The sequence below is a fragment of the Prionailurus bengalensis genome, chromosome A3, assembly GCF_016509475.1.
Source record: "Prionailurus bengalensis isolate Pbe53 chromosome A3, Fcat_Pben_1.1_paternal_pri, whole genome shotgun sequence".
Taxonomy (NCBI): domain Eukaryota; kingdom Metazoa; phylum Chordata; class Mammalia; order Carnivora; family Felidae; genus Prionailurus; species Prionailurus bengalensis.
Genome location: NC_057354.1, coordinates 35,356,419 through 35,378,772, shown reverse-complemented (window position 1 = coordinate 35,378,772; position 22,354 = coordinate 35,356,419). Strand labels below are relative to the sequence as shown.

Below are 22,354 nucleotides of genomic sequence, written 5' to 3'. Positions count from 1 at the left end.
CTCCTATTTGGTGAGCTTGTAGCATCGCAGAAATATCCCCTGGGCTAAATTCTAGACAAAATCTTTTATACTAAATGCAATGATAGGTTTTCTTTAACAGTCTTATCTGGGAACATGGGCTAAAGATCCTTGTAACATTAAAAACTAAGATTGTATTTTTGTCTCCAAGAGTAGATCAACCTTAATATTTATTTTATGGTGATGCAAAATGGTTTCTGTAATTTCAAAATTTCCTAACTTCAGCTTGTCCTTCCTTTCCCCTCCATTCATCTTAAAAACACCTGAGTTTTCCACCTGGGTGGAAAACACAGGAGAGACATTAGTTACTGTGTCATCTACCAATGGCTGTCGAACATGAATAAAGCTCTTCTTTTCCACCTCAATCCCTGCCTTCAGCTGAATGAATCTCTTAATTCCCAGGAAAAACTTTTAAAGAACACACAGTCAAGACCAAGTTCTTCCTTGGCCTAAACAGTCAGCTTCACTGTGCGAAAAGATAAAATATAAAAAGGTGAAAAGCCTCCAGAAGGAAATAAAGAGCCATTACCCCTTCTTCTTCATTGCCTTCTCTAGGATTTTCTCATGCGTCGACTTCTCTTTGTCATACTGTGCCACAATTTTGTCAACTTGTGTGCAATGCAGCTTCTGCATGGTGCTGTGCTCCTGAAGAAGAAGAATCTGTAGTTACAAGCTGAATCTGTAGTTACAAGGACTCTTCCTGATGGTTAGTAAACTTCACCTATGTTGGGCTGGCATGATTTTCACCAGCTTTCCCAGAATCTTGGTTTAGAAATCAAGGAGTAACCAATTCTGAGAACTGGAAGGATTTCCAACCTCCCACCCAACACAAGAGTTTCTTGAACAGGGATATTCCAACAAGGGAGTCCATAGCCTCAGCCTAATGAATGTGCCCCCCTCAAAGGGCATCCCTGCGTACTACAGGGCAGCACCAATTGGCCTCAAGTCCTGTCTTCTACATATCCATGTTCTTCATAGGACTTCTACGGTTCATCTTTGTTGTGCTGAGACACCTAATGAGTCCACAGCCCCTTTCACACATTGGTCCTCAAATACCCAAGTTCAGCTCCCATATTTTCTCTCTTTCACATGCTAACTATTCACATGTGACATGGCTTCTAAACACCCAGCACATTTTGGAAGGTCTTAAATACCATCACTCAATAGTGAGAATTGCCAGTGGGGTTGTCACTGTTATCTGACTGCAAATCCTCATCACTGGGATCTTCCACTGGCTTCCTCACCTAGGTGCATTCACAAGGAGGACATAGTGTCCAGGAGCTGTGGCCATAAGTTTTACAGATATTTCAAATATTTCCCCATCTGCTTCCTGTCATCATTGAAGTTGGGGCTGCAACACTTAGAAAATAAGAGTTTTTCCATAAACATTCTTTCCTCCTGATAACTTGGCCACAGTCAGTGACTTCTCTGAAGTCAGATATCCTTAGCTTCTCAGCAAGCCAAACAGAGAGGAAACCAGCACAATCAGTAATACCTAACTCTAAGTGATACTTGATGTTATATCCTAGTCTTACTCTTAAGAAACTAGGCAGATGGGATGGTACTGAAGACTGGAAGGGACAAACGTTGCTCAGGTTATGTAACCTCCCTCACAGTCCTATTTCCTTTTACTATTTTAGAGAGAGAGAGCACAAGCCAGTGCACGCACGAGTGAGCATGCCTGCATTAGTGGGGGAGGGGCAGAGAGAGAGAATCTTAAGCAGACTCTATGTTCAGCACGGAGCCCATCATGGGGCTAGATTCCAAGACCCTGGGATCATGACCTGAGTCAAAATCAAGAGTTGGACGCTCACCTGGTGGCTCAGTCGGTTGGGCACTGGACTTCGGCTCAGGTCATGATCTCATGGTTCGTGGGTTTGAGTCCTGCATTGGGCTCTGTGCTAACAGCTCAGAGGCTGGAGCCTGCTTCAGTTTCTGCGCCCCACTCCCCTGCTCACATTCTCTCTCTCTCTCAAAATTAAATAAACATTAAAAAAAAAAGAGTTGGATGCTCAACTGACTGAACCACACAGGCACCCCTCCTTTTACTTATTTTTTAAATTGACTTAATTAAAAAAAATTTTTTCCTAAATTAGGCTAGACTTGAAGGAAACCTAATTTATGAATGCCTTTAAAAGATTTCATAATTTCTTTATCCATTCATCAGTTGATGGACATTTAGGCTCTTTCCGTAGAAACTTAACAGAAACCCATGGGGGAGGGGAAGGAAAAAAAAAGAGGTTAGAGTGGGAGAGAGCCAAAACGTAAGAGACTCTTAAAAACTGAGAACTGAGGGTTGATGGGGGTGAGAGGGAGGGGAGGGTGGGTGATGGGTATTGAGGAGGGCACCTTTTGGGATGAGCACTGGGTGTTGTATGGAAACCAATTTGACAATAAACTTCATATATTGAAAAAAAATAAAATGAAATGAAAAAAAAGATTTCATAAAATATAAGAGAAGTGATTTTTAACTTTTCCAAGATTTCCTAAGTTTCCCAGCACTGTTAGTCAATTAACATAGGACTTGAACTACAATTTGGTTATACATGTATTTTTCGGAAACACGTTAGTGCACATGTTCCTGGAATTTTTGTCCATTTGGATAAATATCTTTGGGAGAAGTCGTGGAGGAGGGTAGTGCTGGGTGGGGAGGTTCTCAGAACAGAAATTGACAACGGGGACAAAGGGTGGTCCAGGGTGATGCTATCTTGCTGTGGATTTGGTGTTAGGGAATTGTATGAAACAGCATCTTGCTTAAGCTGTGGTTGAAACACCTCATAAATCTAACATTCTCAATGTATGTGCACTTGGTGTTATAAACACATTTCAGCCAGGGTTTTTGCAATGTGGCATTGAGTTCAGGACATGGGATCTTCAGTCTCAAATCCTGGGGCAAGTCACTGGGCCTCTTGATCTGTTCATCTTTGTAATTGGGAGAGCAATACCTAGTTCACAGGGATGTTAGGACTAAAAGTAAATATAGTATCAATCCTATTTCAAATGTCTGCTATATCTTATTCAAACTATAATAACTTGTTTATATTATTCAATATCCATGATAATATAGAGTGACTTGGGATAAGGGACAGCAATTAGAATAATTAAATCAGTAAACCTTCCCTCCATGATGAATCAACTGCCTCAGGAATCAACATGTTAACGTATCCTTATTTGAATGGATTTAACTAAGCTTGCGTTGCTGTGGACAAAAACAAGCCTACCAAAACGCCCTATTAGTCTTCCTTTTAAGATTTAAAGGCATTATGCCTGCTCTGTACATGTGTTAATCTTCCTGGGCAAATAAATAAGAGGCTCTCTGCAAGTGTGGATTCAAACATGTTAAGAATCTTTCCTATGTAATCTTTCTGCTTTCCTGTTTCTTGCAAGTATCGAAGGGAGGGTGGAGAAGGTTGTTCCTTTAAATATCCTAGCACAGCACAAGAAAAGGAGAGGCTTTGAAGCTTGGAAGTTGACAGACTATTTCTTAAGGAAATATTCTGGTGAATCTTATTCACCCAATTAGATATGAATGAGGCTGTTTGTGCCAGAAAGGTGTTCATGATGGATTCCAGTAGGTAAGATTATGCTCTACAAGGGTAGGGCAAGTCTTTGTACATGGCACAAAGGTTGGTACATAGCAGATGCTCAATAAATGTTTGTTGTATGAATGAAAAAAAATAGCAAGGGAAGACAGCAAGAGGACTTGGAATCTGGTCTTAGCTCAGCCAATCAGTAGCCAAGTGGCTTTGTGAAACACACACTAATCTTTCCAGGCCTCACTTTATTAGAAAACTAAACAAGATCCACTTGCACAACCTAATTTGTGGGTTGGTTATGAGCTGCAAAATTACCTAATGTATGCATAAATAATATGAAAGTTTAGAAGCATATTGAATTGCAATGATTACAGGTAATACAAATAACAAGAAACTTGGTCTGGAAAAATGATCTCTGTGTTTCTCTATGTGCTCAAAATGATTCCTTTGTGGTATGCAGTGATCACAGAAGTGTTTGGGGATAATTAGCTTTCCAAATACCAACTTCTTTTACAAAGGAATGGGGTTCTAATTACTGATTATTGTCTGATTGGGGGTCAAGATTCAGCTTCCCAAAGTATAAAATAGAGGAACCAGGAAATAATCTCTCAGTCCATTTTCATGCAGAACAAATCTATCATTGACTTTATTCTTTGGTCATTAATTAAATCATGACATGCCATGGAAGAGGCATACATATTTTTTCATTCATTCAGGTCAAGAGTATCAAAATTAAATGTGTTCATTGAAACGTCAATCTCAATTGGGACACTTTGGGGAGAATGCATGCACAGCTTTTAGCAGGATTTGTACATTTCTCATTGGAGTGAAGAGTACACTCAGCTTCTTTAGGGAGAAACTTTTGCTACAATTCATTCTTGTGACTGATGGGGCAGTGGGCGTGAACGACTGCACCACAGATCCTGCTGGAAAATTGGAGTAAATCATGTTTGCTCAGCATGTGACTCTGAGGTCAGCAGTAAGCTGCCTCCGTGGGTGTTGCTGTGTCTCAGGCCCTTTCAACTTCATAACAGACTTATGGGTCTGGCATTGAGGTCTTATTATGAATTACAATTGACGAGTTTAACAGCACTCTTGATGTTATCAGCTAAATTGCTTGTATAGCAAAGAACAAATTTTCCATTAGTAGCTTTACTGAAATGCCAAATGTTAGTTTCTCAGGCATTTCATTTGACTCATCTGATGGTGATGTTGCAAACTGCTATCGCAGCGGATGCATCCAGTCTATAAATGTTAAGTCCACTCCTCAAACTCACATGTGCTTTGAAAGAAAACTGAATTAGGGGCCAATATTTAAAGATATGGAAGTTCATCTAAGAGTCCAGATATTATGAGTCCCCTTTTGAGAATGAAGCTGGCCCATGGACTCTCAAGGCACCAATGGCAGGAGCTAAGTCTGACGTGCCTCTTGAATGGGAATGAATGTTCTTCTGCTTTCTGTATCTGGCCAACTTCCTTCTTATTTGGTCCCTATAGGCATTTACATTGTAATTATTCCTCTAACATGTTATTGGGGCTAGTTAACCAACTTTGGGTTTTATTGGCTCTAAGAATTTGACCACATCAGACAATTGAAACGTACGCCCATTTCTTAATGAAAGAAACCCTATTTCTGGACTCCAGTGAGACATGCATTAGGGGAGATGACTGTTGCTTAATTCTGTTTTTGCTGTGTCTCATCTAATGGACACTTGAAAACCATTTCCCTAGTTTCCATTTCAAATGGAGAGGTGGTTCTAGAAAGTGAGAGACACATATAAGTCTGATTGCCAGCTGCACTCACAGGGTCAAAAACAATGGCCATTGACCCCTGCCATTTTCTAAAATCTAGGCATGTTAGCTAGCATCCTGATCTCATTTGAGGCTCAAATGGTCATTATCCCTGATTTTTCTCTTAGTATCCTACAAGCAGCTCACATGCCTATTTCTGTGGCTCTCCTGCAAGTGATAGATCCTCCTACACCAGAATTCCTCTTCCATCCTGTGGCTAACCTTCAAGTTTGAAAACAAGATTTCTTTTGCATATTACATTTGTGTCTTAAGCCACTGGGATTTAGCTCATGGATTCTCTGCTTCCCTGTAGGTCTAAGAAGTGGCATTATTTACCTCAGCTGATGTATAAGAGTGGAGAGTCCCTGCAGTAATAATATGGACTAGGTAAGAGCCTCTGTTCTTAGCTGCCAACTGCTAAGGTTGATGCATGGATGCTCTGGTTGGCAGGGTACAGCCTGGGCCAGGTTCCCTCCTCAATAGTTACTTTATAACCCAAGGCCTTACAGTAGCAAATCTCAGCCCCATCTTAGGTTGCTTCAAAACAGTTAAAAAGGTTTATAGATGTTTCACAAAAAGGCTGGGGGTATTTTTTCTCGTTTGACAACAGGTTAAAATCTGTTTTTTTAAGGAGGACTGGTCTACAGCTTGAAGGCAAGTGGGGGGGGGGTTTCCACTAGGGGTCAAGGGACAATGAAGAGTGCCAAATAATATTCCTAAAGAAACAATTCTCAAAATTTAATTTTAATGTGTGAAGGAGAGGAGCTTATTTATTTCCTAGGCCTCTTCTTGGTGATTATAACTAAGTCGCAGATGCAAGCATATGCATTTTTTACAAAGCCTCCAGCTCCTGGCCCAAGGATCATATGTTGAAAAAAACAGTTCCAAAGGAAGCCAAGATATTTGTGTCCTGATAGGATCATGATGGCTCTTAAAAACCTTTTACTAAGACCACCAAGAATATGTGAGAAAGAAAAATCAATGTGTGAAAATTCAGGGGTAATGGAATTCCACTACTGGGTATTTACTCAAAGAAAACACTAATTAAGAAACATATACGCATCTCTATAGTTACAACAACCAAGATGTGGCAGCAATGCAGGTGTCCATTGGTAGACAAACAGATAAGGAAGATGTAGGGTGAGTTACTGTGTGTGTGTGTGTGTGTACATAAACATATATGTAAGATGGAATATTATGCAGCCATAAAAAAGATGAGATCATGCCATTTGCAACAACATGGATGGACCTAGAGGATATTATGCTAAGTGAAATAAGTCAGAGAAAGACAAATACCATATGATTTCACTCATATGTGGGATCTAAAAACACCAAAAACAGGGGCGCCTGGATGGTTCAGTCAGTTAAGCGTCCAACTTTGACTTGGGTCACAGTCTCATGGTTGATGAGTTCAAGTCCCGCACTGGGCTCTGTGCTGATAGCTCGAAGCCTGGAGCCTATTTCAGATTCTGTGTCTCTCTCTCTCTCTCTTCCCCTCCCTCACTTGTACTCTGTCTCTCAAAAATAAACAAACATGAAAAAAAATAAGCCAAACCAAATGAATAATTAAACAAAAAGCAGAATCAGACCTATAAATACAGACTGATGGTTGCCAGAGAGGACAGGGTTGGGGGGATGGGCAAAATGGGTGAATGGAAGTGAGAGATAGATTCTAGTTATAGAATGATAGGTCACAGGAATAAAAAGTACAGCATAAGGAATATACTCAATGGTACCATAATAGCCTTGTATGGTGACAGATGTAGCTATACTTGTTGTGAGCACAAAAGAGTATATAAACTTACCAAGTCCCTACCTTGCACTGCTGCAACTAATTTAACATTGCATGTTAATGATACTCCAAAAACTTGGAAAAAAAAGGGGGGGGGGCATGAGTTCTGGAGTCAGAATTTTAGTTCACATCCTGGGGCAAAGGGAGAGAGAGAATCCCAAGCAGGCTCCACACTCAACACAAAGCCCGACACAGGGCTCGATCCCACGACTCTGGAATCATGACCTGAGCCGAAATCAAGAGTGAAACGCTCAACAAACTGAGCCACCCTGGAGTGCATTTTTAATAAATGTGGATAATGTGGTGAGTTGTAAAAGGTGTGCATTCAAAGTAAGCAAATGAGGCTCGTTACCAGCATTAACTAGTTATATTACTCTAGGCAAGGGACTCACCTCCCTCATTTTATTCATGTCTAGAATGTGGGCAGTGTCAATTGGGTTTTGGGGATACTGTGAGGATTTGAGAATGTATATAAAATGTGTAATACAAAACTGGCATTAAATAAATGTTAGCCTTATTAGTTTTATATAAAAACACTACAGAATTCAGAATTCATAAATTATGCTGCCGAAGCAGTCTGAATAAAAAAGTGGGTCCCCTGTGTACCGAATGTAGGAGAAGGGATTCATTCATAAGCTTATAATCACACACTTGTAACATGGACTTCTGTGGTGCATAAGGATATGAAAACAAGCTGTGAAATGCATTGCCCTGCTCAGAAATACTTCTGAAAAGCACTCTGAAAAGCAATAGGCAAGCATGGAATATTTTGCCATGTCAATTTACTCTGTTGCTCAACCTAAGGAATTTTGAATGCTTCCTCCAAAAAATGCTCCCTAACGCAGTTATGAAGGTCCACACAATTCAGATTTGCGGATTTAGGGAGATTTAAAAATCTTCTTTTAGGTGTTGGTTCCATTATAATATGGGGCTCCAAGAAGCTCCTCTGTTTTCTACAAATGAAGGCAACGTACAGTCTTTCAGCCATCTGGGATCTACTGGTTATAACACAACATGGAGGCGTCCCTGCCAACAAGAGTGAAGAAATGGATTTGGCTGAATTAAGTGCAGTGTTGTCTGAGGGGAAGATCCACCAAGGTCAGCTCTAAACTGTCTCACAGAAAAGTAATTTTCCACCTATTAATGGACTGAATGTTCTGTCTCCCCTCCAAATTCCTATGTTGAAGCCCTAATTTCCAACGTGGTGGAATCTGGAGAGGGGGTCTTTGGGAAGTGACTAGGTCATGAGGGCAGAGCCCTCATGAATGTAATTAGTGCCCTTATAAGAGACATGAGAGAAATGTTAGCCCTTTCCACCATGTGAGGACATAGCAAGGAGGCTATCCCAAATCCAGAAAGGGGGCTCTGAATCTGCTGCAACTTGACCTTGGACATCCAGCCTCCATACTTTAAGAAATAAATGCTTGTTGCTTAAGCCACCCAGTCTACGCCAATTTGACGAAGACACCATCTTGGGCACTTTTCTGATGAAGCAGATGGGCATGTTTGCCAACCTGAGTCAGTCTGGACTCAAAGGTTCAAAGAAGGATATCAACAGATAATCCTTCTCAGTAGTATGTAGGTCAAGTTCTAAAAAATTGAGGATCATCTTTCCTCAGTAGCTGTACAGGTAACCAGTGTACTGACATTGTCCAAACTAGATGGGGATTTTCATAACAAGCTGTGTGCTGCCATTGCATTTGCTGCAGCGAGGGGAACTTGTTTACTTGTCAAAGCATCTAACATCCCTCACAGAATAATGAGGTAAGAGTATGGGTTCTAGAGTCAGATGGCTTGGGTTCAAATTCTGGCTCTGCTGCTCTCCAATGCTGGGACATTAGTTCAATTCCTTAACCTGCCTAATCCTTAATTTCTTAATTTCACATGTAAAATGGAGACTTAAACAGAATTTGCCTTATAGGGTGGAGAGTATTAAATGAGACGATATATATAAAGTTCTGTGCACAGCATCTGGAAAATACTTTGCATGCAAAAATTCTAGCTGCCATGATTTTTTTATTATGTCACAGTATATGTCTCCTCGTCATGCCTCAAGGAAATATTTAATGAGGGTGAGGTTAAAAGTAGAAGTTTCCAAAGAGCCCACAGGCCCCTGAGATGTCAGCATCAATGACAGAGATCCAAGTTAAATGGAAAGAAAATCTGGGGGATGATGCCTTACTATATGGCTACCAACTCCATCCCTAATAATCAAAGGTACGTTGCATTCTTCCTTATTTCCTTTTCTCCTTCTCTTCTGCTGCCTTTCCATACTCTAGGTTGTTGCCAATGACCAACAAAATTGAAAACACTGCTTTAAGCAGCTTTGTCTCCTACACTTCTGAAAATCTGTGGCAAGTCTCCCCTATGGGCAATAAGAAGGAATTCTACTCAGTGGACTTATTCATGAAATTAGGAGCAAATAGTCTGTGGAGCAAATGCACTAAACCATCCATTCAATAATACAGGGAATATTACTAGGCCAAGAATAGGATGAATTTCTCAAAGCAGCACAAACTTAAATTGGGGCCACGAGCTTTGAATTTGAAAAACATTTTTAAAATGATTATTTATTTGAGAGAGAGGCGGGGGGGTGAGGAAAGGAGAGAAAGAATCCAAAGCAGGTTCCATACTGCTGGTGCAGAGCCCAATGCAGGGCTCAAACTCACGAACCGCAAGATCATGACCTGAGCTGAAATCAAGAGTCAGATGCTTAACTGCCTGAGCCACCCAGGTGCCCCACGATCTTTGTGCTTTTAATATCCAGAGTGATTAGGAGATAGGCCATTCAAGTCCAGCTCTAGAGACATGCCTCGGTTTGAGTTCTGAGTCACAGTACAAAGTAGAACTCATGACAAGTTTAAAAGAACTCAGAAGTCCTTTCAAGAAATTAAGTTTCTCTTGCTCCAGCTGCCCGTAACGGAGGAACACACACATTACCCTTCCAGCCCTAGTGGCTGTCATGCTCCATCTTGGGAAGGAAAGAGGTATCGTGTTTTCCTCCTTTCTCTGTGAGGAGGGACTGGGAGCAGGATGATGGAGTGCTGTGAAGTGTTCAGCCCACACGAGAACTCCTGAGACCAGCTGCTGCTCTTCTCTTAAATTTGCAACCAGCTCTTAGAATTTCTCATGATCACTGTCAAAAAAACCTCTTCTTATGGGTGAAGAGAAAAAACAACTCTATTTCGGAAGTAGGTCACTGAGCAGAGTTTACATAATGGGACAAGTGAGAAAAGCCCTCTCTCTAGGAGCCATGGGTGAGAGAGTCAGGGCTGGCTAGCACCTCCCTCCATGCCCTGTGTGTGGCAAATGACTTGCCAGTAACCCAGGGGATTTGGGTGCTTCTAGCCGGAGACTGAGCTGGTCTTTAAAATAGTGGGACCTAGCCAGACTCTTGGATAAAGTCTGATTATTAAATAGTTTTAAAGTTTACTTACTTATTTTGAGCGGGGGCAGGGGGAGGGAAAGAGCACACAAGCTGGGGGAGGGGTAGAGAGGAGTCTGGATGCTTAACTGACTATGCCACCCAGGCGCCCCATGATTATTAAACAATTTTTAAATGGGTGAAGCTCTGTTATGCTTTTGAGGTAAATGTCAGAAATGCAGATTATAAATCAGTGACAACCAATCCCAAATGGATTCTATTTTTAAACCTCATTTCCTACCACTTAAGATCAAGGTACTACTGCCCAGTTGGTTGGTGTCAGTTTCTAAGCCATGTTTTTGCCTGTGAAGAATTCACTGGTCCATCACACAGAACAACAGCTTGAGGTTTTCATCTGAGAGCTAAAAGACAAACCAGCAAACAAAATCACACACATGTATGCACACACGCTCAGCACGATGTACCTTAGCATGTTTCTTCTTTAAAGAATTTAGCTCCTTCTGTTGTTTCTTTAAATGCTTCAAGTAAGCCTGTGGAAGAAGCAAAGAGGGCCCAAAATCAATTTTTTTGTAGCCACAATGAATACATCTGGTGAGAAACAAAAATATATTGGTTTCACCAATATAGGTAATGGAAGAGTGCTTGAAAAATGAGCAATTTTACCTTCATCTGCTTTAAGTCTTCTATCCTCACTTGAGGGATAAGTTCGATACCTTAAAAAAAATTAAAGCACTGTGTGTATTAAAAATTAAAGAGAATAACTGATAATACAAAATTCATCACTTTGAAATCTCATCTAAAGACAGTGAAGCAGCTTTATGTGGATGGTTATGGATATAAGCATCTTAATTTCTTATTACAAAGCAATTAAATAGACAGTTGGCATGCTTATCATCTTCATTCAGGTTACTTACGAGCAGAGCCTGAGTTGGAATTCCTTGTGCACATGACTTACTAGGGAAAGGTGCTCAGGAGAAACCCTCAGGGCAGTGAGAGAAGCAGAACAGGGCAGAGGAAGAAGGTACGGTGTATTTCTAGGGGAAATCCAACCTCAGCCTGACCCTTTCAGAGAGCTCTTTAGAGTACATAGCCCTCTGGAGTTGTTCTACCTCGAGGTAAGAAGACTGGACTTTTGTAACCCCGTAATAGTCAGCCACTGGCTTCAGAGGTTGCACAAAACCTTCCAGGTGTTTCCAGACAAGGGCACCGCCACAGTCTGGGAGGGCAGTCCTCTGAGAGAGTTGCAGCTGTGATTTGAAATCAGCCAATACAGGGGCACCTGGGTGGCTCAGTTGGTTAAGTGTCCAACTTCAGCTCAGGTCATGATCTCATGATTCGTGAGTTCAAGCCCCACATCAGGCTCTGTGCTGACAGCTCGGAGCCTGGAGTCTGCTTCAGATTCTGTGTCTCCCTCTCCCTCCCCCACTCACACTCTGTCTCTCTCTCTCAAAAATAAACATTAAAAAAATTAAAAATCAGCCAATACACATAGCAGCTGGGGCAATGGAGTGCCAAACTACAGCATCTATTAATACTACTTTTATCTTTGTATATCATACCAGTCAACTACCTCCCAGCTCTTTTCTCACCTCATCGTCAAAGAACAAAATATTTTTTTTCCCAGCTTCTTTCACCAAATTTAATTTTTAAGCAATATGCTATTGAGCACAGCCATGCCTTCAACATACAGGAAATCCTGAATTCAAACTGTTTTATAACAGCTATTATTCTGTGTGATAGACCAGTGAATTCTTCACAGGATGCTGTCATAAGGACCCGGAATAACATACTAAATTATCCTGCTAGTGAAGGATGCTAGGCCAGGTGTCGTCATGGCAACCACAGTGGTAGAAGGATCCCCAAACATTTTCTGTTTGACTGCAGATTTTCATCTTAGACAAACAAAATGAATGTGTGCTCTGTACTATAACTGATTTCCATTAGAATCCCAAAAAATTAGGTATGAGATATTCAATCAAGAAAGGTAGGATTGAGTCCCAGGCTCTTGTTTTTCAGTTTTACTTATTTTAAGAAGATGCACACAGCCCATGTGAGGGCGAGGAAGTGGGAAAAGGAGTCATGGCTAAGAGGAATCAGTCTTGTGATCTAGAACATTTATGATAAGGGTGTCCAGGGACCACAGGGTTGCTCTTTGACCTCTTAAGTCTGACATACAAGCTAACTCCCGGCTTTACTGCCAAGAGTGAGAGGCCGTGAATCCTGGCTCCCCAGCTTTGTCTTCTCTTCTATAAAATGAACAGAGTATTGGGGTGCATGCAAGATCCCTGGAGGGGCTATATAAAGAGTTGACCCAGTCCAGTGAGACTTCTTTTTCGGTCTTGGTTAAAGTAAATCATTATGGACAGGAACCTATGGGAACACGAACTTGGTTTCCGCATTTTTTGAGACAGAAACAACTTGTAAAAATTATATTTCCTATAAAGGATTTAGCCAGGAAAAACTCACACTCCACAGAACCAGGATTGGTACATGCTCAGTTCCCTCTGTTGGCCTACAGAAGTGGGTCTAATAGAACTTTTGGCAACAGGGGCCGTGTTCCATATGTGAGCTGTCCAACAATGGAGAGCCACTAGCTACATGTGGCTGTTGGGCACCTGAAATGTGGCTAGTGCAGCTGAGGTGTTCAAGGGTTAATTTTTAAGTTTAAATTTAGATAGCTACATGTGGCAGGTGGCTACTACACTGGCCAGTGCAGTTCTACGAGCTTCCCTGGTGTGCAAGTGGGGTTAAGCACTACACTTTGGGCACCAAAGATTTTGGCTAAATGGAGGTTTACTACATAAAGTTTTTTTTCTTCTCAACAAAGCTCAAAAATAACTCGTTTTCTCCTAAGCTGTAATTGGTAGATCAACTAGGAGTTTAGTTTTATTGATTCCTTATTCTTAAAGAGAAAATCAAGCAGCATTGGTGCAGTTATTGCTGTCTGGCTGTGTGTCTAAGAGAAACCATTAGAACTTTCTCACCTCCACAGATGTGGACAGCAAATGCTGCTTGGCTTGGACCTGTACACCTTGCTCTCTCTACATCAGGCCACTCTAGTTGACTTTCAACTGCCAGCACCTGCATTTTCCTGCCTGAGGAAGTTACCTGAGGACTCTCCCTCCAAAACATGCTTTACCACCCTTTGGTCAACCTAAAATCATTAGGGAACTGATCCCTCCTATGGGAGCTCTCAACAAAAGGCTGACTGTAGTCAAAGTATATGTTCCCCTGCTCATCCAGGAGGATGCACCCTTTGGTCAACCTAAAATCATTAGGGAACTGATCCCTCCTATGGGAGCTCTCAACAAAAGGCTGACTGTAGTCAAAGTATATGTTCCCCTGCTCATCCAGGAGGATGCCTCTGAGGTTAGTGTCCAACACTAACCCTCAGAATGTTCCCAGGGGCACTGAGTTCCAGGTGCCTCTGTGGAGCCTGAACACACTCTGACTACCGGCTACCTTCTCTACCTTGTGTCACCTCCTCAAGCCCCTACCTGTGTACACTGTACCCTGCCTCCCCCCCAATAAATTACTTGCATTTGAAACCTTGGGTCTGCTTTGGGATGACCCAAATTAAGACAGCTCTCTGTCTTTTTTTAAAAGTTTATTTATTTTGAAAGAGAGAGAGAGAAAGAGAGAGAGAGGAATATGAATGAATGATTCCCAAGCTGACTCTGCACTGTCAGCATAGAGCCTGATGCGGGGCTCGAACCCATGAACCATGAGATCATGACCTGAATGGAAACCGAGTTGGACGTTTAACTGATTGAGCCACCCAGGCACTCTAAGACAGTTCTCCATCTTATGGAAGAAGGTTGCTTTCACAAATGACACCTCTTCTTACAAAGGTCACTGGAGTATTTTATTTCTTGACTCCCCCATTCATAGATAGGAGTAGGAAGAAAACCCACAAACTTCCCTCTTTCACTTCTATGCCATTCTTCTAAAAGCCACCATGTAAAATAAAATAAAATTAAAATAAAATAAAATAAAATAAAATAAAATAAAATAAAATAAAATAAAATAAATAAGCCCTTCACTGAGACCAGGTTCTGCTGAGCATGGTTACCTCCACACGTGTCCTTCAAAACTGTACATTAATCTTCTCCATGAACTTCATCTAGCTCATGGTTTTCCTATGTAGGCATTCCCAAACATCCAGTATAGTGATTCAATATATCCATGAGAAGAATGCATTTCATTACTTTCTATTCAAGTCAGATCTAAGTTTCAAGGCCCAGCTCAATTGGGATCTCATTTATAAGTTTCTCTGGGACACTTGCTGGAAGGGACACCCTCTCCCCTCCTGTTTCTAAGGGTCAGCTCTCACTGACCACTGCCTGGCCTGGCTGTTGTGTGGGACCCCATCTACATTACCCCTCCAGCCACATGAGGTCCCTGAAGGTGTGAAGGCATTTCTCACAGAATCTGGTCTTGTCACATACAGTAGATTTCCAATTTTCCTAAATAAAAGGCCAGAAGGAAACAGCATGTAGACCCTCTTTCTCAGGGCGCCTGTTGAAGAGACTGGACTGGAGATGAGAAATGCTTGGCTCCTTCGTATCTTGTTTGAAACCAGGGGTGAGACAGTTCTAAATACAAACATGTTCCTTCTAGAACTAGGATTGCTTTTGCCTTCTGTAAACTGGTCATACTGCAATTTTTCAGGCCACTTGACTTACTAAAATTACTAATGTCTTTATGTACTAGGGGGCATGATACAAGCACTTTAAACAAAAACTCTCCCATTTCCTACTGTCTCTCTCTGTTTGAACAGCTAATGTTAATAACGACCAGTACTGGAATGGAATGCCTAAAGCCTGTATCATGGGCTTGCTTATATCTCCAGGGAAGAACAGACAAACAGCTGCAGGCAAAGCACAATTTGGGCTACTTTTGTGCAGTCTCATTTTCTAATTTGTTATACAAAGCTTCACGCACTCTTAGTTTCCTGCTAAATTACTATGCTGCCATGGTTTGGAAAAGCCTGTCATTTCTTACCTTAAACTGTAGCACTGTGTGTAGTTAAGGGTACAACTTGATTCTCTAACATGGAGGGCACTGAATTCACATGTAAGTGGGGAAATATACATACTGAGTAAAAAACCACTCAAAAAAATTCTTATCACAGTAAGAAGAATGAGTTTAGTAAATGATTCATGATCAAGGAGGACATTCAAAATGTATAATTAACAGTGTGGGATGGGCACCATCCAATCAGAATGAAAGCCCAGCCAGTAAGCATGGAAGTCAACTTTAAATAACCAATATGGTTGTGTCCCTACATACCAGCTGAATATTAGCACTTGGGGCACATAATTCTTTGTGGTGACACTTCTTAGGATATCTTATTTCACCCACAGGTAACCATATCGAATTGGTCTTCAAATGTCCATCTGACAATTTCACAAATAATCATGGATGCTCAATATCTACCCATGCGGGCAAACTGCCAATAAGGGAATCTGGAAATATCAGAACAATGATGATTCTGTTGGTTCATGAGCCCACTGCCTGTCTGGTAGGCAGAAGAGCACAGGGATGAATTAGTGAAGTTCATTGTGTGGAATTCTTTTCATCAAGGAGACTGAATTCAAACATTTCCCAAAACTACAGATATTGTACCCAGTGCCCTAAGGTGTAGGAATCTAGCAGATGAAATCCAAATGTTGACTCTCTGTTAAACACTCAGGAAGATTAAGCAGTTGGTCCAATCTGCAAGAAAGCTTGCTGCTCTGGGGTTTTATAGGGCAATAAAATGAGCAGTACTAGCAACTCTAATGATCTTCATAAAGACCCTTCAAAAAGACTCTAAAATTTCCAGAACACACAAGGAGCTCAAACACCTCCCTTTTACCTTTCTTGGCTTCCACTCCAGACCCCAGGGCCGCCGTGGTGGTTGGTCTGAGCTCAGAGCTGCTCTGCGGGGTCACGTTTGCTTTGGCAGTGTTGGCCTTTCCTTTCTTGTCATTCTTAGAAGTATCACTGGGCACATCTGCTATGTCACTCTGGAACAGAAATGTTTGTGTTAAGCCGGATGTAAGCCACCTCACGTTCAACTGTCTGGCGCTTTCTCTATCTTACTTAATCCAGTCTGAACCACTCAACAACTTCCTACAACTCTCTTAATGGATCTTTGCCTGGCAGGAGAAAAGGTGCAACTCTTTTACAAACAGGGTATGGTAAAGGGAGCTTTAAAAACAAAAGAACAAACAACACAAGTGCACTGAAATGGGAGAAGGTGGGATGCAAGACTTTCATAAACAACAAAGAAATGTAAATGTCAATTTCATTAATTTGTTGAGTTGGGTTAACGGGTATTGTAGTGTATCATAAAAGCATCCTGTATTTTAAACATTCCTCAAAGCATCATCGATTTCCATTTATTAAATAGGCTACACTTTTACAGTCCCTTGAAACTATTTTGTTGACTTGATGACTTCAGTTTTAAAAACACTCAAGTTTGCTATATTAACTTATAACTTTCTCTTGCTGTTATCATCACTGACCACCAAAATTCCCCAACTTGGCTGTCTTTAGTCAACTGCTACTTACAGTTTCAATGCCCATAGCTCTCATTTGGTCTGCTCTCTTTTCCGTAATGGAAAGAAATTTCTTTGGATCTGATAAAGCATCCACAATATCTGGGGGGGGGGGAAAAAGCCAATGAGCTGTTGATTCTGTCTTACTATAAACATCCAAGAAAATTAAGCTAATAAACAATTCATAATCCTGGACCCAGGTTATGTCTTCTGTTAAGTACCTTCTCCTAGGAAATAAGACAAAGTTTGGAAAACACAGCCAGTTACAGGAAACAAGAAAGAAGGCAAGGCAAGGATCAAAGACCAGATGACTTTCTCTTTTTGGGTTTCCCCCCAAATAACGATGACAGTGTGGCAGGGCAAGTCAATTGCCCTGGGTTATTGACTAGTTTGTGTGACTCTGAGTGGGTTGATTCATGTCCTCAACTGTGTTTCTTCATTCGAAAATCAGGGCTGATACCACCCACTCTGAAGGTGTACTAGGAGCATTCAGTGAAATGATAAATGTAAAAAGAACTTGGCACACAGTAGGTACCTCCAGTATCTAAGTCTTAATTTTAGATAAGAAGGCTAATACGTATTTAAAGCCAATTTTGGTTCCATGGTAGTTAAAATGAAGTATTTCCCCAGCATTTTCTCAGATACACCTGGCACTTAAAAACAGTAAAACTTCATTTTTTATATAATGTCATTTGAAGAGTTTCAAGTACTTTCTAGCAGAATCTCATGTAATTTTGCATTATTTACCAATACTATAGAAGTAATAATTATTCTCATTACCTTAAAACAGTACATAATTTACCAATTTCAAAAATTGTATGTGTGTCAATATCTTCCAGTAAAATCAGGCTCCTTATAACATTCTTAAGATAATTTTTGTTTAATTTTTTCCTTTTTGTAATAGAAAGTACATGTGCATGATAAACAAACATATAAAATATAAAAATCTCCTTCCCTGACACTCCTACAGCCAGTGTATATTGTTATCTATTTCTTATATGTATTGCAGTAACATCCTTGAACATTTCCGAGCATACATTTGCAATGTCCATAGCATAAATGACTAGAGGTTAGAATGATGGGTAAGGGTATTTGTTCTTTTGGTAGTTACTGACAAATTGACCTCCAAAGACGTTGCATCAATTTATTTTCTCCTACCAAGGGTATATGAGAAGGTCTAAATCCAGTTATCACTTATGTCCTTAAGAACTCTTTTTTCTCCTAATGGGGAATGTGAACAAATTAGCTCTTAAATCTTGCTTAGGAAAAAATAAGAGATAATCATTTTCTTGGAAGTTAATATTCCAGAAAAATATTTACCTTTTTAAGTCCTTATTATTATGAACATTTTCAAAGATACATAAAAGTGGAGAGAAAGGTAAAATAACCCCTCACATACTGATGAAGACCTAACAGTTATAAACAGTCTACTACATTTCCTTCATCTATCATCCTTCCTTTTTTCTTTCTTTTTCCTCTCTGCTGACACATTTTAAGGCAAATTCCAGACATTATAGCATTTGATTCCTAATTACTTCTCTACACATCTCTAAAAAGGGGTGTTTTCTTTCAGAACCAACCATACCAACACTTTATCCAACAAAGTTGGCAGGAATTCCTTACTATAATAAATGGCCCATCTTAATATGTTCCCTATTTACAATTAATTTTTTTGAATCAAGATAGAGTCCATTCTAGGTCTCTGATAACTATGTCTCTTAAATTTACTTTCATCTAGACTAGTCTCTGCTACTATTTATTTTTCACAACGCATAGATTTGTTGAGGAGACTGACCAGGTGTCCTATGAAATGTCCCACATTCTGAATATCAATGTTTCCCTGATGTGTCATTTAGGCTTGACTTTCTCTTCTTCTAAGAATACTCCAGAGGAGGTACTGTGACTGCTTATGGGTCACGTGAGCGCAGATAAAGCCTGACTGCCCCACTTGTTGTGGTCTACTCAGTGATCCCAGTTGTTGGGTCAACTCATTGAATTGGCTCAGGGCTTTTAGTCCATCTGTGTCTGACTCCAAAATGCCTCCTCCTTCCACCTGTCTACACTGTTATGGGGCAAGGTGAAACTCAAACCATGCCCACCTAACCCCCTGCCCTTCACTTGGAGAAAACCTACCTGGTGTAGGCCTCCCTGCACGTGCCCACATTGGATATACTTTGCCTTGGTTTCCCACTGGCACATCTCAGTAGATGATCCATAGGGCTGGCTTGTTAGGAAACAAGTACTTGCTTATCCTTAATGGTATACCATTAGTTTGAGGGCCTGGGGTGTTTATGGCATTTCTGAGAGGTTACTAGTAGTCCTTCCAGTAGGAATAACAGATAGGGCTTTAATCACTTAAAGCCCATTATAAAACCAATGAAGACCTTAGAGTGTGAAATGATCCATAACCCATCCAAACTAACCAAGCTACTTTCATTTTTGTATATTCTTGTGTAATTTTTTCCACATGAATACATATCTTGTATGGTTTACTTGAAATTACCCAATCTGTCTTTTCTCATTTATTAGGTTATACCTGTATAGTTTTAAAAATTACTTTTAGTGAATGAATAATGTCCCATTGAGTTTATGTACTAAACTATTCTCTACTGCTAGATATTTAGATGGACTTTCAAGTTTTTTCTTTTTTTAATGTTTATTGTTGAGAGAGCGAGAGTGAGCGAGAACAAGAGAGAGAGAGAGGGAGACACAGAATCTGAAGTAGGATCCAGGCTCCGAGCTGTCAGCAAAGAGCCCGACACAGGACTAAAACCCACAAAACAGGAGATCATGACCTGAGTCGAAGTCGGACACTTACCTGACTGAGCCACCCAGGCGCCCCACAAGTTTTTTTCTTTTTATGAAAGATGACTTTGCAAGAAATAGGTTAGTACAAAAACAGATTTAGCATTTTCTTTTATCAGAAAATTAGTGATTCAGATACATAAGAGATATGTATCTCTATATAAGATACAACTTATATACTTGATAACAAGATATGTTCCTAATAAGCTTTAAAATAGTTATTTAAGAATAATTAATGGGAGGAACAAGTACTAAGCAAGTACAGCAGAATTAAGAGGGTTCAGTAGGTTCAAAAATGCCCTTCAAAATTCATGACTGTCTGGAACTTCAGAATGTCCCCTTATTTCCGAGTAGGGTCTTTGGGTATGTAATTAGTTAAGGACTGAGATAGGATTAGGATAGGCTCTAAATCCAATGATTGGTGACATTATAAGATGAGAAGAGGACACACAAAGACAAAGAGAAAAAAGGCTAGGGTATGATGAAGTCAGAGAATGGAGAAATGGAGCTACAGGCCAAGGGATGCTAAGGCCTGCCAGGAGCTCAAAAGAGGCAAGGAAGGATTTCCCTAAGAGCCAAGTCTTTGATGCTAAATTTCTAGTCTCCAGAACTGTCAGAGAATAAACTTCTGTTGTTTTAAGTCTCCCATCATGTGGCAAATTTGATTACCAATGGTAACTGATAAAAAAAAATCTTTTAAGGAGATAGAAATTTATTGAATATGCTGCAAGGGAGCAGTGGGCAGGACAGCAAAAAGGAGACTGCCTGCGAGGAGGAGGTGATGGTGAGGAGCCACAGTTATAGAGCAGAGTGAGGGCTTATAGGAAAGCATGAAATTTTCCCTTTCTCATAACTGTGCTTGTTTTTAAGTAGCCCATTGGTTAGTTAGGGCCTATAGCTATTTTGAGGAGGCTCACTTAATGAGCCCGTTCGCATCGGCTTGTTGATGGTCGCTGTGGGCCCTTCTGCCTTGCTCAAGTTTTCATTGCTCAAGCCTGTTGCCTAAAAGTGGACTCTATACTTCCCCCTGACAGATCGACAGTGGCAAATCTTTGGCATTTGGGCACAAGTCTCAGCTTCAGTAACTTCTTCCTGCTGCGTGAGGGGCGTAGAGATGTCCCTACCTATGGGTCAACATTGGTCAGTTGGGAATTTCTATGCAGGAATTACAAAAGGCAGAGGCAGCCGAATCCAAGGTGGACAACATATGTGAATCGTCTTCAGCTTGGAGTTATGGCAGTGAAGGAATCTTCTGTTCTTGGGTGTATCTTTCAAATAAAACAGGCTTTATCATTGTTAACAGAGAGCATCCATCCATCAGCCCCTAGAGACCACCCCAACGTCCTGTCATGGTTTGATGAAAGAATATTTTGAATCCCAGAGTGTTCTTCCTGTTTCTTGCAGCTATGTCATGATCCCAGCCTTGAGGGTCGATTGTGTACAATTCTGATCTTGAATACAGGTGCTATATTTTATAACATGACACAATAAACTAGGCTATATACTGCTTTGTATTACAAGGACAAACTGGCTGAGATTTCTGATCAGCCATCTGCTGTAGGATTATGTAGATATAGCCTAAATTATACATCAAAATAAGATGCTGATTTATCCATTAGTTGGATAAATATCATTACTTAAACCTATCTTCAATTACCAATATTAACAATTCTAGAAGCCACTGGGGAGTTATGTTCCCGGATTCTGAAATCGTGCCTTATTATTTGAGTTTAAACGAGATGCCTTTTTCAGTTACATATGCCTTTAAAATTTTTATAATATACAACTCAATAGTGTTCTTGATCAAATGGCAACAAAAATACGCAAAGTAGAAATAAGGCTTGTTCAAACTGAATCACATGAAATTTTCCCTTTCTCATAACTGCGGACAAAAAGATGATGTCAAAAAGATAAAATACCTGGAACAAGGCTTAGGTTAGCAGGTTACTTGAGACAAGCACTTCATTCTTCGCAATTTTGAATAAATCAGATACTTCTAGGACACGGGATTTTGCCACGTGGTGGCAGGTGCTCATTCTGCAGCTAGAGTAATACATCCACGCAGAGGGCAGCCAGTGGGATAGTTCCACCAAAATTTTTCAGCAAAAGGGCTCAGGATTAGAGAGTCAAAGACCTGACGAGGCCTCTTTAAGGTAATTTTCCTTTTGTAACTTAGTTTCTCCTCTGACTAAAGCCATATATATACCTGACATTTAAAGAATGATTTACACACACATTATACATGCACATATTATATATACATTTATATATAAATATGCTACATATCAAAAAGGGAAACCACTTTTTATTAACATTTAAAATAATTTATAACCAGAGAATGAGAAGCTGTCCCTCAAATATCTCATACCTCTAATATGCTTGTATAACTCTATTGGAAAATGTTATTTTTCCTTCCTTCAGCTCAGGAGAGCATATTCTTGGCCAAAGATTTGCATATTCAAGTAGACCTGTTATCTCTCTT

At 40.4% G+C, this 22,354-nt stretch overlaps 1 protein-coding gene across 10 annotated transcripts in view; it reads right to left on the bottom strand.

Annotated features, from left to right (window-relative positions):
• PLCB4 (phospholipase C beta 4) overlaps nucleotides 1-22,354 on the bottom strand; it is a 420,321-nt gene that overhangs the window by 18,024 nt on the left and 379,943 nt on the right. For all 10 annotated transcript variants that reach the window (XM_043602872.1, XM_043602876.1, XM_043602879.1 and 7 more), the window contains 5 exons: nucleotides 17,081-17,169; nucleotides 16,383-16,533; nucleotides 11,186-11,235; nucleotides 10,987-11,052; nucleotides 548-663 (listed from right to left, as the gene is read on the bottom strand). In XM_043602872.1, the coding sequence (XP_043458807.1) occupies nucleotides 548-663; nucleotides 10,987-11,052; nucleotides 11,186-11,235; nucleotides 16,383-16,533; nucleotides 17,081-17,169 (472 nt within the window). The remainder of the gene's footprint in view (nucleotides 1-547; nucleotides 664-10,986; nucleotides 11,053-11,185; nucleotides 11,236-16,382; nucleotides 16,534-17,080; nucleotides 17,170-22,354) is intronic.